Raw genomic sequence first — 17,843 nt, 5'->3', positions numbered from 1 at the left:
AGGGGTGGGGAGGGAAATATATCCCTGGTGGTGCCAGGATGTGAGGGTGGGTCATAGGGGGGCGTGGACCTGACCAGGTAGTCACGGAGGGAACAGTCTTTGCGGAAGGCGGAAAGGGGTGGGGAGGGAAATATATCCCTGGTGGTGCCAGGATGTGAGGGTGGGTCATAGGGGGGCGTGGACCTGACCAGGTAGTCACGGAGGGACTACCTTTTCACCTCCCTTTTCACCTACCTACAAGCTTATTCTCACAATACACAAGGTGGGTAGATATCAAAGTTAGCTGCCCACCACATTCAATTAAATAAATAGTTAGAATTGTTTGTAAGCTTGTTGATCTGAATAACACATCATCCGTACCATTATGTTGGAGTAGTGGGGGACTGCAGATGCTGGTGATCAGAGTCAAGAGTGTGGTGCTGGAAAAGCATCCATGGAGCAGGAAAATCGACATTTTGAGCATAAGCTCTTCATTAGGAATTCCAGAACCCCTACTATCCTCTGAGTGAAAATGAAATCTTCTTCTAATCTCCTTCCTAATCCTTCTACCAATCACTTTCAATCTATGCCTTCTAGTCACTGATCTTTCCATTCAGGAACTGACAATGATGCAGGGTGCTATTGTCATTTGACTAACAATCCAGAGACCTGGAGGACCTGTTTCAAGGGTCCATTTTTAAAAGTCTAGAATTTAAAATATCTAATGATGACATTGTACACCGTTGTAAAAATATATCTGGCTCATTTCATTTCCTTTACCTGGTCTGGACTGCATGTGACTCCAGACTAATGTGGTTGATTCTTAACTGCCCTGTGAAATGCTCTAGAAAGCCATTCAGTTGAAAGAGTTACTAAAATGTCCCAAAAGAGGAATAAAAATGGCTGAACAACCTGACATTGCCCTCGGCTCCGGAAACAACGACAGCAAACGCAGTTCTGTAAACCCTTATGATATCTATGGATTAGTACTAAACCGGAATTAGCTGTTTCACAACAGTCAGCCAACAGTCTGACCTACTCATAGAATCATACTTTACAGGTGGAGTCGCAGACAACATTCTCATCATCCCTGGACATATCCTGTCCCATCAGAGGCAAGAATTGCCGTGAGAGACCTCAACATTGACTCTGGACCTCATGATATCTCATGGTATCAGGTCAAACATGGGCAAGAAAACCTGAAATGGTTTACAAAGGGGAACTGAAATAAAGTCTTGAAAAGAAATATTGATCAGAGGTATGACCAAAGACCAGGGACTTGGATTAGATGATTTACTCTTGCTGAGGGCCAAAATACATGTGAATAGGCTAAATGGACTCCTGTGATGCTGTAATCATTCTATATCTTTGATCCAACTTGTTAGACCATCTCAATCTATGTTGGTTCCCAGTTCTATTAAAGCCATTATTTTTGAGAAAAAGACTCTTCTTCAGTTGCAGCTTGTGTGATGACATGGGGCCTTTGTTGATTCCAGGATGGGCCTAAGCCTGTGCAGCAGGAGGAACTGCGGGCTCTTCTAATTTATTGATTGTAACGGGATGGTCCTTATCTATAAGAACCATACAGTGGTCTCCCGGATTTCGTAATTATGGTCACTCTCTTTGATTAATGCCTGATGTTTGGAATCATAAAGAGCTTTGCTAGCCACTGTGATCTGATGTTCTTCAGCAATTCTGGATCAATCCCATTGACCTCTGCTTTGCCCAACTTTGTTGACAGGCTGTTGTCTATTTCCACTTAGGCATAAGGACCAATATAGTATTTTAGTCGGATCAATTATTCACTTAATATGTATTTAACAATGGAGTTTATAACATTAGTTTTAACTTACCCTGCACATTTTGGACATCCGGTTTGCATCACCAGCACATAACATATCATCTGTTACGACTGGATCATGGTTGTAATAGTCTTTACTGTTGCAGCGTTGCCGGTCTATGATAGTTACAATAATTTCTTTCAAAGTGTCAGATGAATCGTCATTGTCAACAGTTGTTTGTCCCCATCCTAGAATCTTGCATTTTGTTCCACTTTTAATATCTTTTGTTGATTTTGGCAATGAGAGGACCTTTACAAACTTATTCAGTTTTGCAGCTCGATCCAACTAAAAGAGAGAGAAGGAAGGTTTTTTATTTTCATTTTACAAGATGTGAATGTCACTGGCTCAGCCATCATTTATTGTCCATCCCTAATTCCCCAAAGGGCAGTTAAGAGTCGACCACATTGCTTTGGGTCTGGAGTCACATGGAGGCCAGATCAGGAAAGGATGGTATTTTCCTTCCATAAAGGCCTTTAGTGAAACAGATGGGGTTTCCTGACAATTGACAGTGGTTGCATTTTAGCTATTAGACTGTTAATTCTAGATCTTCTTCTAAAATCAAATTCCACATAGGTCCCTAGATTCATAGCTTAGTCACTAGACCATCTCCCCAAAATAATAGACTTTGTCTCAAGAATATTATGTAAAAGGGGATATTGCTGGAATAGAAACCTCTATGCTGGAATCCTATGTGCATTTTTTTCTGTATTCATATGCAGGTTTAAAATTTTTTTTTCCAAATGTATTCACTATGTTGTGATAAAGGTTTACAAAAGGCTTGTAGGAAAAGAGAGATGTGGGAGTATGAGCAGACATCATTGAACGTGTGGCAAGGTGGCAAGACACAGTCTTGAAAAATAAATCTGAAGTTCTTAGTTTTGTCAATAGAAGAATACAAATGTGAAGGGCTTATGTTCAACCTTGATAAAACACTGTTTAGACCTTAGCTGGAATATTGTGTTTAATTCTGGGGGTCACCCCAATTTAGAAAGCTGTAGAACCATAGTTAAGGACGTTTGAGACAATAGGCTGGAGAAACACATCTTTACATTTATTCTTGGAAATGGGTTTCATGGCAAGACCAGTATTTATTTCCTAGCCACTACTGCCCTCCTATGGTAGTTAAGAGTAAATCCTGTTGCTTTGTATCTGGGCTCATATGTAGGCCAGAACACATCAGATTTCCTCTCCTGAAAGGGCAAGAATGGACCAGATATGGTTTTATAACAAGTTTGTGCTTGCAATATAATTATTGACAAAATTAGTATTTTAGCTTGGATATCTCAGGTATATTACCAGCTGTTGTGGTAGCTCAATGGTTAATACTCACAGCATCTGGGACCTGGATTCAGTTCCACTCTTGGGTGATTGTGTGGAGTTTGCATAGTCTCCCTGTGCCTTTGTGAGTTTTCCCCAGTTTCCTCTCACAGTCCAAAAATGTGCCGCTGAGGTGGATTGGCAATGCTAAATTTTGGATTAGTGGTGCTGGAAGAGCACAGCAGTTCAGGCAGCATCCGAGGAGCAGCAAAATCGATGTTTCGGGCAAAAGCCCTTCATCAGGAATAAAGTTGCCCATAATGTCCAGGGATGTACAGGCTATATGAGTTAGCCATGAGAAATGCAGGATAGGATGAGGTACTCTTTAGAGGGTCAATTCAGATTTGATGAGCTGAATGGCCTCTTTCCACACTTAGGGATTTTACATTATTTACTTGTGTTTAAGTTTTGCCACACAACTTGGTGGGATTTGAACTCATATTTTCAGAGTAATGGTTTGATACTCTGGATTTCTAGTCCAGCAACTCTTTACTACATGTTAATACACCCTCAATTATAACTACTGTCATTGTACCAGAGAAGATAAAGGGATTTCATAGAGATGTTCAAAATAATGAACTACTTTGTTAGAGTAAGTAAAGAGAAACTGTTTCCAAAGGTAGAATGTTTATAGGAGACAGATTTATGAAAATTGGTAACTTCTTGGAAGAGTGATGACAGCTGATTTAATAATAACACCTAAAAAAGAAATGCATCAATGCTTGAAGAAAAAAAAGAATTGCAGGGGAAAGCTTGGGTGGGTAAGTTAAACAATAATAATGCTAAGGCCAAGTGACATTCAATTGTGATGTACGATTCTATCACATACAACAAACTTCTATAATTTTCCTCTGATTAGTGCCAAATTCATCTCAAGAATTTGTATAAAAACCTAAAGACAAAGTTAAAAATCACACAACACCAGGTTATAGTCCAACAGGTTTAATTGGAAGCACACTAGCTTTCAGAATGTCGCTCCTTCATCAAGTGATAGTGGAGGGCTCAATCCTAACACACAGAATTCATAGCAAAAATTTACAGTGTGATGTAACTGAAATTATACATTGAAAAATTGATTGTCTGTTAAGTCTTTCATCTGTTTGAATGCCACGATAGTTTCACTTCTTTCATGTGTAAATCACAAAACCTTTTTTTAAAAGTTGCATTCTCAGGTTAGCTGTTAACAATGGGTGATATCTAGACAATAGTGCCTAGCTATCACCCATTGTTAACAACTAACCTGAGGATGCAACTTTTTAAAAAAGGTTTTGTGATTTACACATGAAAGAAGTGAAACTATCATGGCATTCAAACAGATGAAAGACTTAACAGACAATCAATATTTCAATGTATAATTTCAGTTACATCACACTGTAAATTTTTGCTATGAATTCTGTGTGTTAGGATTGAGCCCTCCACTACCACCTGATGAAGGAGCGACGTTCCGAAAGCTAGTGTGCTTCCAATTAAACCTGTTGGACTATAACCTGGTGTTGTGTGATTTTTAATTTTGTACATCCCAGTCCAACACCGGCATCTCCAAATCATAACCTAAAGGCTGTGGGTTTTTGTCAAATATTTAAAATTTTAGCGATTAAACCATGAACTTTTGACTTAGTCCATACAATAGTAACAGGATAAACATTCACACATTTTGCATGAAATACCTTGAGTAGTGCCAAGTTGTTCTGTTCTGTTTTGTTGTTGTATGCAGGATGCGGTTCCGCAAAGATCACTTTAATGTTTTGTGCTTTCTTTTTGTCTTTCAAGGACAGGGTACCAAGAACAACAGTGGTTTTTTTCCCTTGAAAGTAATAACTTTATAACAGGTTAAATTACTGAACTGTAGTTAAAATTTGAGATTAAAATATCACCATTAACATTTTCAACATGCATTTTCCTGGACCTTGTTATGAAAATCTTGTGAAAAACCCAAAATGAGATATTGATTTTTAGCTGCCATTGGAAAATATGAAAATGTACATTTCCTAGAATTACTGCTTTACGTGTCGAATTGCACAAAACTGATCCCAAAGATATGGCAAAGACAAGCCAATTTTTGATTTATTAATATTCTCAATAGGAAAGAAAATAACATACAGACTATAAAAACAGGGAATCGCAGAATTGTAAATTTATTATAGTCCAAAAGAAGGCCATTTAGCCTATTATGTTCAGGCTGGCTGTCTCCAAAGCAATCCAATAATCATCATTCCCCCATTCTGTCCTTTTATTTACCAGAAATGACTATACAATTTCCTTTTGAAATCATGGATTACCCTCACTTTGACCAGCTTTGTGAGCTGTGACTACTGAACTATTACTGCTTGCTACATAAAAGAAATTCTCCATACATCTCCTTTTACCCAAAATCTTATATCAATGTGCCTAATTCTTAAACAATTAGCTAATGGAAATCCTGTGCTTCAGTAAGTCAGACTCTGTCTTTAAGCCAGCAAGCCCCATTCAAGGCCTTGCCCAGGGTTCATGATGCAGATCAGTAAATCTACTAATACCTCTTCATAACGGGGAAAATAAGTGTGCTTGAAAGTACAAACCAACACATAATCTGAAATAAGATTTTCAAATGCTTGGGATGTACAGTGGGATTATACCTCCTTCAGTTATTGATGATTCTGTTGTGTACTTTGAAATATAATGTACTGCTTTGGACAAAACCTGCCTTGTAAGAATATACTACAATACTTCATATTCTTGTGGCGTATGTTATTATCCTTATCATTATGTTTACCCGTGCTAATCTCCCCTGAAATGGAATTGGTTTTCTACAATACATAACAATAAATGGATTTGGGTAAAGGAACTTCAAATTATGTCTGATGTAATTCTCCAGAAGCTAATAAACAAGAGATTTAAAATTATCCATCCAATCTGGATCCAAAACCAGATCCTGAAATTGTAAATGAGCCAACCTTTAAAATATAATGCCAAAAATTATTCTTAAAACAATTCTGAAAAAGCTGCATTGAATACACAAAATTTTGGATTTTCTATCATTTAACTTTAACAATACATCATTTTGTAAAGGACTTCTCAAAGGATTCATAGACAAGGTAGGTATTAGAGATCATAGTTCACAAAAGGGATTGGTGCAGTGAAGTAATTCAGCCAGATACTCATTTATGACTATGATTTCTGATTTTACTATTTCAGAAAAATAAGATATTCTTAATCACCAAATGTTTCAAAACTTACACTGCACAGTTTGCTGAAGTCAAGACCCACTGAGTATGGATTAAAGTTCCTCCACAAACATGTTCATTTGCACATTGGATGGATACCATGAAAGAACCAGAACCAGGTTTAGCATCACGTCCTCCAATAATTTTCATACAGACACCTACAATTAAAAAAACTCGATTATCATTACAAATAGTAATGAAGTTAAAACTGAATTATTTACACTTCAATATGAAGGAGTCGATTGCTAAGTATTCTTACAGCCATGATCTGCTAAGGCATTTAGTATTGAAATAATGAAGACCACTTGAAACATTTTGCTCATTTTAAGGAACTGTGAACAAGCAGCTATGCTTTATAGCAATTTGGGAGGATGTGGTATTAACAAGTTAGATTGAAGTATAGAAGTTACACTCATAACATGATGGGAGCTAATTTTTTTAACATCCTTGTTATAGCGCATTGCCAGATCTATAAAATTCAAAATGATACCCATGTTATGAGAAGAATCTAGTTATTTGTACAGAAATGTTTAATCACAAACGTAATTTTATTACAATAAAAACAGAAAGAACTGTGATGCTGGAAATCAGAAACAAAATTAGAAATTGCTGGAAAAGCTCACTGGGTCAGAATTAGCATTTTGGGTCCAGTGACCCTTCCTCAGAACAGTTCAATGGAAAATTCATTAATTCTCAATTTAGGCCAGATAATTCCATTGAACGTCAATGTTTTGCTTCCAAAGCATTTGTTTTCAAGTGAAGTATAAATTTAATGCAGGTTAACAAAATACTGTTGAGTCAAAGATGCTACATTTTTGATTCTGGTGCCGATTTAAGGGTGAGGCCATGAGATCATCCAAGGGCCTTCTCAGCCATTACATACACAGGATGAGTAGTTCGATCAAGGCCTGGGCAGTGGATAGGTGAATATTATCAGGTTTTCTAAACTACAACATTATTTACAAGGAGGAAAAGAGAGGCCATGTTTGAGGTCCGACACACTCAGGTCCCAGATCCATTTTGTACTGACATAATTGTGACATAGTCACTTAAACACATGTTGAGGAGCTACTATTAGATTAAAGGTATAACTAATCTTTCACTCCACAGGACAGCGGTAGAAAGATGATGGATATTTGACCCAATAACAAATAGATAGAAAGGGTGATCAGGCTCCCCTGAGGTCAACCTGTTTGTTTGTCACAACAAAGATTAAGGTTTTGCAAGAGGCTATACTTCACTGCAATAAAAAAATGTAATTAAATACTTTTTAACCACATAATAAAGAGCTAATCAACAAGTTTTTTTGAGTTCGAAAAAGAGCAAATGTATTAAACGTTAAACCCAAGGCAAATCATTTTTAAAAATGATGTCAAGCATATGGCCTTCATGCAGGGTACACACATGCACACAGGTACAGAGATAAAAAGATAAAAATGCTTTTTTAATATAAAGGAAGGTAAAATAATATATATTGTTTAGAATCCTTTGCTTGACCGTGAGATGTAAAGTATTAACTTGAGGTTGATGTTTCATATTTATTTTTTGAATACAGTCAAATAAAGCAAATATGCAGTTATTGAAAGCTCTCAGTTCTTTGATAATTGTTTTCTGCAGCTGTGTCTGTACGAACCAGTTGATAACTTCTTTAGAGAGGAAAAATAGAGCTAGCAGCTTCTCTTCAATTACCTACAAAAATGCACTTGGAAACTCTTTTGAGATTGTGGGCAAAATCCTGCCAAGCAAATTTGGGTGAAATCATATGAGTTGGGTAGTAAGGAACTTCTTTGGAGAACAAAGGATCCTATTTTCTAACTGACTGTTGACTGATGAGTCAAGATTCTCACTTGTGATTGGCAAGAGACCTATTTGCATCCATAAGCATGCATCAACGTCTGATTGTTAGCTAACCTTGCCTCAGTTATATGCAGCTTTTCATCCTCCCACCCGCCAGATAGAAACTAGACAGTGACAATTTCTGATATGAGGATCAGAGTGGTTAGTTTGCAACTCCAGTTCAGCACATACTTTTCTTAATCTCTATCTTGAACATCTATCAGCAATATCTCAGGGCACACTCCATGGGCTGCAACTAAATGTATTGCCTTGTCCATGGGCATTGGTATTTGACATGTCTCAGCTCACCATGTGCTCATGGTACATCTCTGATCCACTTGCACCTCAATGCTGCACTTGGAGTACCCTGGCACCCTTTCATTGCAATGCTGCTGCAAGGATACTTTGCACACAGGAACAGGTACCCTGCTCATGGAGCTGGCTGCAACATCAAGGCTGCTTGCTTGTTCTCTCACTCACTTTGTGTTTACTTTGACACTCACAGCATTTCTGCCTTGGCTTTTTGTGCTTTGCTCCCTCAGCCAGACCTTTAAATACTTATAGCTTTTCGCACAGACACAAAGCCAGACAGCTTGTCATGATTGTCAGCGTTCATCAGTGAAAGGTTTGGACAAAATTCTGTTAAACTCCAAACTGCACCATGTGCCAGTAGGGTATGCAGCAGACACACTGCATGCGTGGCAAGTAATATCTGAGGAGAGTATTTCTCAGTTAAATCAGGCAAGAGAAAGCCTTCTCTGGGTCCTGGCACGCTAAGTCAAGGGCATCCCCTACAAACAATTCAGGGTCTTGGACCATCAGTGGGCTACTTGGGGCAGTGGGTTTAAATCTGTCTGTACTACTGGGAAGTGAATTATAGTCAGTTCTGCAGCTCCAATTTGACCAGTCCATGGAGTGCAAAAAGTCTGTCAGGGATAGCCCAGAGATCAGTTCAGAGTCTGGTTAGTCATCAGCATGGGCTGTCTATCCAAATAGGTCATGAGGTAGGCCATTATCACTCCTTGGGGTCAGTTCAAAGAAAGTCATTGGGGGTTATCATTGGGAAAGTCAGTTCTGGAAATTAGAGGCAGGATGCTGGACACAATCTGTAATTGTGAAAGTGGCGGGGAGGGGAAGCTCAATAAATAAATTGGAGGGAAGACAATAGCGTATTGGGTGACATGGGATACTGAAGGAGGGAGTGTATTGATAGCCACCACGAATGGTTGGCACGATTAAATGATAGAGCCAGGGATTAGCGGAAATATTGAGAGTTGAAGATGTAAGTGAAAATGATGGAGTATGCGGACGTTCAGTACTGATGGGTTCAACAGGAAATGTCAGAAAGAAAGGGACATGTAGCTTCAGGAGCCCCTTGATCCTCAGACTGAGCCTGAGACTCACATTCGTGTCAACTGTAAATGCACAATGGGAATAGAAAATGACTGCCACCTACCTGCAGTAGGAAGAGTCAATATTTTTTTCCCTGTCTGAGCACACAGGCTCTACTCATGAGTGATGTGAGATCTTTCAAGAGGTGATTGCATTAATCAGGTACCTTTACAGTGTAGGGTGACGACATTCTGTAATCATGTTAGCTTTTTATGATTCGTGAACAATTTCTTCCAAATCCCCCTATTCTAAAATAAAAACAGAAATTGCTGGAAGTGCTCAGCAGGTCTGGTATCATCTGTGGAGAGAAATCAGAATGAATGTTTCAGGTCAAGTGACCCTTCCTCAGAACTGATGGTAGTTTATGGTTTTCTGTAGTCTTTTTTTCATTTCAATAATATTTAGCTCCTGCACTCTTCCTCCTAAAGTATATAATCTCGCATTTCCCCAAATCAAATTTCATCTGCTAAGTTTTTTGTCCACTCACTTAACCTGTCTATATCCGTCTACAGAATCTTCATATTATCATCACAACTTGCTTTCCCATCTATTTCCCACCTATTTCCCACCTATTCATTGTTGGCTACCACCTGAATCCTGCACTTTTCCTTTGATTATGAAACCTATTCACAGTACAACTCCACACACCTGCCTAACCATCTTTTAGCAAATCCATCCTCATATAGAGCTTGCGACTAGGGCCTCTTCAAATTTGCAAGTCAGTAATCATAGTATTTTCCATTCTCTGTATCATGCAAGATCCTCAACATGTCCTGTGAAGGTAACTTTTTTTATTCACTCATGGGATGTGGACATCATTGGCTAGGTCAGCTTTTATTGACTATCCCTTGTTGCCTTTGAGAAGGTGATGGTGAGCTGCCTTCTTGAACACTGCAGTCCATGTGCTGTAGGTTGACCCACAATGACATTTGGAAGGGAATTGCAAAATGTTTACCCAGCGACACTGAAGAGATGATGATAATTCTCTAACTTAGGATTATGAGTGACTTGGAAGAGAACCTGCAGGTGATGGTTTTCATTGTATCTGCTGCCCTTGTCCTTCTAGATGGTTGTAGTCATGAGGTTGGAAGTGGTGTCTAAGGATCTGTGGTATCTGCACTGGACACCAGTGTTGAGTTCAAAATGTTTTGAAAGCGGGAGAAAGTTGTTTTAGAAAGTCGTTGCACAAAATTGAACACCTATTAAAACCAAAAGTGTAAACATGTATGTGCAATCTAATAGCTTAAATTTTATCAGACTTCAAAATTTCAAGATTGGATTTCTTTCATCTTTACATAACCTGTCAAACTCCATGATATATACTTCCATGGACTGATTGTTCATCTTATTTGTTTATTAAAGATTGACCATACCTCGTAGGCTTCTAACAAATCATCCTTTTTGTAAACAAAATAATTTTAGAATCAACAGTATCTGTTCAGTAACTAGATCAGTTACATCCTATTTCTATATTTCTTCCTTCCTGTTAAAGATAAAGTGAAAGCCATGCCTACCTTAGTCTTTTTTAGAGAATAAACCAGAGTTCACTTCTCCAACTCATTCATCCATTGCTCACATGGGTCCAATTCTGAAACATGGGAGTATAATCATAATTTGTGATTCTGCAGCAATTTCCCTTGTTAAAAACTATTGAAGCTTTATTTCTGCCAGAAATAGGATAGTGCAACATGACCAGCATTTAAGTGTGGACAAAAAAGTGGCAAGTAACATATTTGCTACATAATTGCCAGACAATGATCTGGTAAACGTTAAGCAGCTCTTTTTAACATTTAATAGCATCATCATCATTGAAACCGTACTCTCCACCTTTTAGGCTACTTTTCATCAGAACCTGAACTGAGCCAGCCTGTACAAACAATGTGACCACATTTTTTTTAGTTTTCCATAATTTTGTATCGTGGACAAAAATGGAAATAAAAATTACTGCTTGAAAAAAGGAAACTGACAGAGAATATACTGTAGGTCTAAAATCAATCATTAGAACTCTGTGTGAGATGTATTTACACTATTGCTTTGATCAAGCAGTGAGGGAGGATTGCAAAACTCCTCAACACTGTGAGTGGGTGTTCAGAGCAGATGCCCAGAGAGACAACCTTGTTTTCCAATCAGAACCAGCCTCTAGGGTCAGGAATCATAGGTATGATAACAACTCTCTAATTGGCTCCTGTGTGTGAACAATGCAGGGACAGCTGGGGTTAGTGGGGCTCGAGTATCAGCTCACATTCCCAAGTAGGTCGTGGCTGTAGTTTGGGAATTTCTGCGGTGAGTACATCAACTCCAAGCTCCCCAAACCCTGTCCAACATACATATGGCACAAGTCAACAGTGTGTTGAAATAATCCCCACTTGCCTGATGAGTGTCAGCTCCAACAACGCTCAAGAAGCTTGACAACATGCAGGAGAAAGCAACTCAATTCATTAGCACCCCATCTATCTATGCCGCTCAGTAGCAGCAGGTTGTATTATCTACAAATTGCAGAAATTCACCAATGTTCCTTTAGCTGCATTTTCCAAACCCATGATTTATACTACCTAGAAAGACAAGCACTGCAGCTACACAGGAAGACCACAATTTGCAAGATCCCATCCATGCCAGATACCATCCTGATTTGGAGGTATGTTACTGTGCCTACACTCTATATGGATCAAAATCATAGAGATCTTGAATGGCGCTGCGAATGTACCTACACACCAAGACTGCAGAAGTTAAAGAAATAATTTCGCCAAGACTTCCTCAGTGCAAACCTGAGATGTATATAAAATGCTACAGTACTAGCATCTGAGTAACAACGTGGAAAATTGTCAAGGTATGCTCCCTAACACAAAAAGCAGAAAAATTCCAAACTGACTAATTACCACCCCATCGGCTGCTCTTGGCCATCAGTAAAGTGATGGAAGGTATCATCAACAGTGCTATCAAGCAGCACCTGCTCAGCAATTACCTGCTCAGAGACACCCAGTTTGGCTTCCACCAGAGCCACTCAGCTCCTGACCATAAGACCATATGAGAAAGGAAAAGGAATAGGCCATTTGGCCTATTGATCTTAATTCAAACATGGACAAAGAGCTAAATTCCAGAGGTGAGGTTACAATGATAAGCCCTTAACATACAGCATGGAAATAGACCCTTCGGCCTAACCAGTCCATGCTGACCATGATCCCAAACTAAACCAGTCCCACTTGCCTGCGCTTGGCCCATATCCATTCAAACCTTTCCTATCCATGTACTTATTCAAACAAATTTTAAATGTTGTTGCATCCACTACTTCCTCTGGAAGTTCATTTCACATACGAACAATTTTCTGTTTAAAAATGCCCTCATGTCCTTTTTAAATCTTTCTTCTCTCACCTTAAAAATGTACCTCCAGTTTTGAAATCCCCACCATAGGGAAAAGGTGACCTTATCTATACCCCTCATGATTTTAAAAACCTCTATGAGGTGACCCCTCAATCTCTTACACTCTAATGAATATGGTTGTCATGGCTGTGATCAGTCACCTCAGCTCCATCAAATATATCTCTGCAGGACCTCCTCAGGTTAATGCCCTAGACCCAACCATCTTCAGCTGCTGCATCAAGGTCAGAACGGGCTATGTTCACCCATGATTGCACAATGTTCAGCACCATTCACGACTCCTCAGATCCTGAAGTACTCCACGTTTAAATGCAGTCAGACCGAGACAATATACAGGTTTGGTCTGCTAAGTAGCAAGTAACATTTGCACCATACAAATGTCAGACAATGACCTTTTCCAACAAGAGAGAATCTAACCATCACTCCTTGACAATCAATGGCATTACTATGACTGAATCCCCCACTATCAACATCTGCGGGGTTACCATTGACTAGAGACTGAACTAAACTAACCACATAAATGCAGTGGCTTTAAGAGCAACTAGAGGTTAGGAATGCTGCAGAGAGAAACTCACCTCCTAATTTCCCAAACTCTGTCCACTATCTATAAGGCACAAGTCAGGAATGTGATGGAATACTTCCCAGTTTCTTGGATGAGTGCAGCTCCAATAACACTCAAGAAGCTTAAAACCATATAGGACCAAGTATATACTTGATAGGCACCATAACCATAAACCTTCACTCCTTCCACCACTGATGTTTAGTAGCAACAGTTGCACCATATGCAAGATGCACTGCATAAACTTTAGACAGTGCCTTCCAAACCCGAGATCACTTCCACCTAAAAGGGCAAGGGTAGCAGGAACATGGGACCACCACCACCTGCAAATTCCCCTACAAGCCACTCACTATTCTGACCTGCAAATATATCACTGTTCCTTCAATTTTGCTGGGTCAAACTAGAACATAGAACATAGAAAATGTATAGCACAGAACAGGCTCCTCAGCCTACGATGTTGTGCTGAGGATTATTCCTAATCAAAAATAAAATAACCTAACCTATGCACCCCTCAATTCACTGCTGCCCATGTGCATGTCCAACAGTCGCTTAAATGTCCCTAATGACTCTGCTTCCACCCTCACCGCTGGCAACGCATTCCATGCATTCACAACTCTCTACGTAACGAACCTACTTCTGATGTCTTCTTTATACCTTCTTCCTAATATCTTAAAACTACGGCCCCTCATGCCAGTCATTCCTGCTCTGGGGAAAAGGCTCTGGTGATTGACTCTATCCATGTCTCTCATTACCTTTTATACCGCAATCAGGTCACCTCTCTTCCTCCTTCTCTCCAGAAAGAAAAGTCCGAGCTTAGTCAACCTCTCTTCGTAAGACAAGCCCTTCAGTCCAGGCAATATTCTGGTAAACCTTCTTTGTACCCTCTCCAAAGCCTCCGTATTTTTCCTATAATAGAGCGACTCGAACCGGACACAATATTCCAAGTGTGGTCTCACCAGGGACTTGTAGAGCTGCAGCAAAACCCCGCGGCTCTTAAACTCGATCCCCCTGTTAATTAAAGCCAAAACACCATATACTTTCTCAACAACCTATCCACTTGAGGGATCTATGCACTTGAACACCAGGCTCCCTCTGTTCCTCCACACTGCCAAGAATCCTGTCTTTAATCCTATATTCAGCATTCAAGTTCGACCTTCCAAAATGCATGACTTCGCATTTATCCTGTTTGAACTCCATCTGCCATTTCTCAGCCCAGCTCTATGTCGTGCTGCAGCCTGCAATAGCCCTCAATACTATCAACGGCACCTCCAACCTTTGTGTCATCGTCAAATTTATTAACCCACCCCTCAACCTCCTCATCCAAGAAATTAATAAAACTACAAAGAGTGGAGGCCCAAAAACAGCGCCCTCGGGATCCCACTCAACACTGACCTCCTGGCAGAATACTTTCCATTTACAACCACTCTCTGCCTTCTGTAGCCAACCAATTCTGAATCCAGACAGCCAAATCTTCCTATAACCCCTACCTCCTGACTTTATGACTAGGTCTACCATAGGGAACCTTATCAAATGCTTTACTGAAGTCCAAATACACCACATCCACTGCTTGACCTTCGTCAATCTGTCTTGTCACCTCCTCAAAGAACTCAAAAAGATTTGTGAGGCATGACCCGTGCTGACTGCCTTTAATCATGCTATATTTTTCCAAATAGTCATAAATCCTATCCCTCATAATTCTTTCCAAAACCTTGCTGACCACAGGCGTAAGACTGACTGGTCTGTAATTGCCAGGGATTTCCCCATTATCCTTCTTGAAAAGAGGAACAATATTCGCCTCCCTCCAATTCTTTGGTATGACTCCGGTGGAAAGTGAGGAAGCAAAGATCTTCACCAGCAGCTTAGCAACCTCCTTTCTCACTTCCCGGAGCAGCCTAGGATAAACCTGGTCTGGCCCTGGGGACTTATCAATTTTAATGTTTGCCAAAGATTTCCAGCAAATCAACTTCATCAATTTTGATCTGTTCAAGCCTGTATCCCAGCTTCTGAAAGTTCTCATTCACTGTGAGGTCCCTTTCCTTAGGGAAAACCAAAGCAAAAACTCATTTAGGGCTTCCCCTACCTGCTCAGACTTCACACACAAGTTCCCTATGCTATCCCTGACCGGCCCTATCTTCTCCCTGATCATTTTGTTATTCCTCATGTATGAGTAAAATGCCTTTGCGTTCTTCCTAATCCTTCCTGCCAAGCCTTTTTTGTGCCCCCTCCTGGCTCTCCTCAGTTCATTTCTGAGCTCCTTTCTAGTAATCCTGTAAACCTCTAAAGCTGTGATTGATCCTTGCTTCCACCATCTTACGTAAACTGTCTTCTTCCTTTTGACGAGAAGCTCCTCTATTCTCGTCATCCAACGTTCCTTAATCTTACCCCTTCTTGCCTGTCTCAGAGGAACAAATTTGTGCATCACTGGCAACAACTGCTCCTTAAATAGTCTGTTGTGCCATTTCTGTGGAACAATTGCTCCCAATCTGTACTTCCCAACTCCTGTCTGATAGCGTCATTATTTCCTTTTCCCCAATTAAATATCTTCCCTTGGTAACTGCTCCTTTCCCTCTCTAAGGCTATAGTAAATGTGAGGCAGTTGTGGTCACTGTCACCAAATTGTTCTCCCATCGTGAGATCTGACACCTGTCCTGGCTCATTGCTGAGCACCAAATCCAAAATGGCTTCTCCCCTCGTTGGCCTGTCTACATACTGAGTAAGGAAACCCTCCTGAACACACCTGACAAAAACGGCTCCATCCCAACCATCTGCACTAAGGAGATCCCAGTCAATGTTTGGAAAGTTGAAGTCACTCATAACAACCCTGCTACATCTGCATTTTTCCAAAATCTGCCGGCCAATGAGCTCTTTGATCTCCCTATTGCTATTAGGGGGTCTGTAGAAAATCCCCAATGACATGGCTGCTCCCTGGCTGTTCCTAACTTCCACTCATACTGACTCAGTAGGCAAACCTTCCTCAACAACCTTCATTTCTATAGCTGTGATGCACTTTCTGAGTAGCAATGCTACACCCTCTCCTCTTTTTCCACCCTCCCTGTTTTTTCTAAACCCTGGAACATCTAGCAAGCATTCCTGCTCCTGTGAAACCCATATCTCTGTTATGGCCACAACATCATACTCCCAAGTACTGATCCATGCTGTAAGTTCATCATTCTTATTTCTGACACTCCTTGTGTTAAAGCAGACACACTTTAACCGATACCTTTGTTTCATCAAATGAAAAACCTCCCTGGTAGATTCACTACACCCTGTCACTGCCCCATCTACAACTGCCTGCCTCTCAGATATGTAGCTCTGGTTCCCACCTCCTTGCCAAACTAGTTTAACCCCTCCTGAACCACATGAACAAATCTCCCGTACAGATAGTTTGAAGAACTCAAAGTGTAGGAATTCCCTCCCTAAGGGCAGCATATGGACTGCATCAGTTCAAGAAGGCAGCGCACCACCTTCTCAAGGGCATCTTGGGGCAGACTATGATGCCTATGTCACATGAACAAAACAAATAAGACTGTTTTTCAGCTGGTGAAATTTGACTTTGGAGTAGTAATTGGCTGGAGACGGTGTTTCTGTCCCTGGACTCAAGTCCCCATCCACTCCCAACTTTTCCGCCTGTGACCCAAAGCAGGCTCACCTGCCAGCCTTCCTGCCAATCCTGCCTCTGGTTCCTCCTCATTCCTGGCCACTTAAGAGTCTCAAATAAGGTGAGGGCAGATGGACCTGCCTTTAGGCCTCACTCACCCTCCTGCGAAATCTCTGACAGGTCAGCAGGGAGCATTCTGCAAAATGGGAATTAGCTGCTGCTTTTCTAACATTATAGAGCTGAATATGCTTCAAGAAAAGTTCATAATTGGCTATAAAGCACTTTGAAACATTCATTTGTCATGAAAAGTATCATCTAACCACAAATCTTTCCTTTATCGGCTGGAAGAGACTCCGCCAATTTGAGTACCAGACCTTATCTCACTGCCAGACTGCAAGAGGGAATTCCCAAACTGGAGACACAGTTCAATGATCCTGTGAAGATGGAAAGCAATCAACTCCCACAATGAGCCGACTGGAAGCCAGATCCTGGTGAGGATGTCCATCCTGCAAAGCCTAGGGATGGTATTGAATGTCATGAATATTTGTAGTGGTCCTCCTAGCTGCATCAAAAAAGGTAAATATTTGTGAATGCCCCCTGGCTATTTAAGAATTGTTAGTTAGATTCTCCATTAGCTTGTTTGCCCACTTAAACAGATTTCTTCTGCAAAACAAACAGGGGTTAAAAGGGGGAAATGACAAAGCAAGTCAACCTGCATAATTTAATGAGATCCTGCCTTAGTA

General features: G+C 40.3%; 1 protein-coding gene across 1 annotated transcript in view; it reads right to left on the bottom strand.

Annotated features, from left to right (window-relative positions):
* LOC122554927 (serine protease 53-like) overlaps window positions 1-17,843 on the bottom strand; it is a 45,020-nt gene that overhangs the window by 3,730 nt on the left and 23,447 nt on the right. The window contains exons 6-9 of the mRNA XM_043700343.1: window positions 6,600-6,672; window positions 6,354-6,498; window positions 4,805-4,955; window positions 1,833-2,105 (exon numbers count right to left, since the gene is read on the bottom strand). Of these exons, the coding sequence (XP_043556278.1) occupies window positions 1,833-2,105; window positions 4,805-4,955; window positions 6,354-6,498; window positions 6,600-6,672 (642 nt within the window). The remainder of the gene's footprint in view (window positions 1-1,832; window positions 2,106-4,804; window positions 4,956-6,353; window positions 6,499-6,599; window positions 6,673-17,843) is intronic.

The sequence above is a fragment of the Chiloscyllium plagiosum genome, chromosome 1, assembly GCF_004010195.1.
Source record: "Chiloscyllium plagiosum isolate BGI_BamShark_2017 chromosome 1, ASM401019v2, whole genome shotgun sequence".
In the NCBI taxonomy this organism is placed as follows: Eukaryota; Metazoa; Chordata; class Chondrichthyes; order Orectolobiformes; family Hemiscylliidae; genus Chiloscyllium; species Chiloscyllium plagiosum.
Note: the sequence above shows the minus strand (reverse complement) of the source record. Positions and strands in the feature narration are given on the sequence as shown.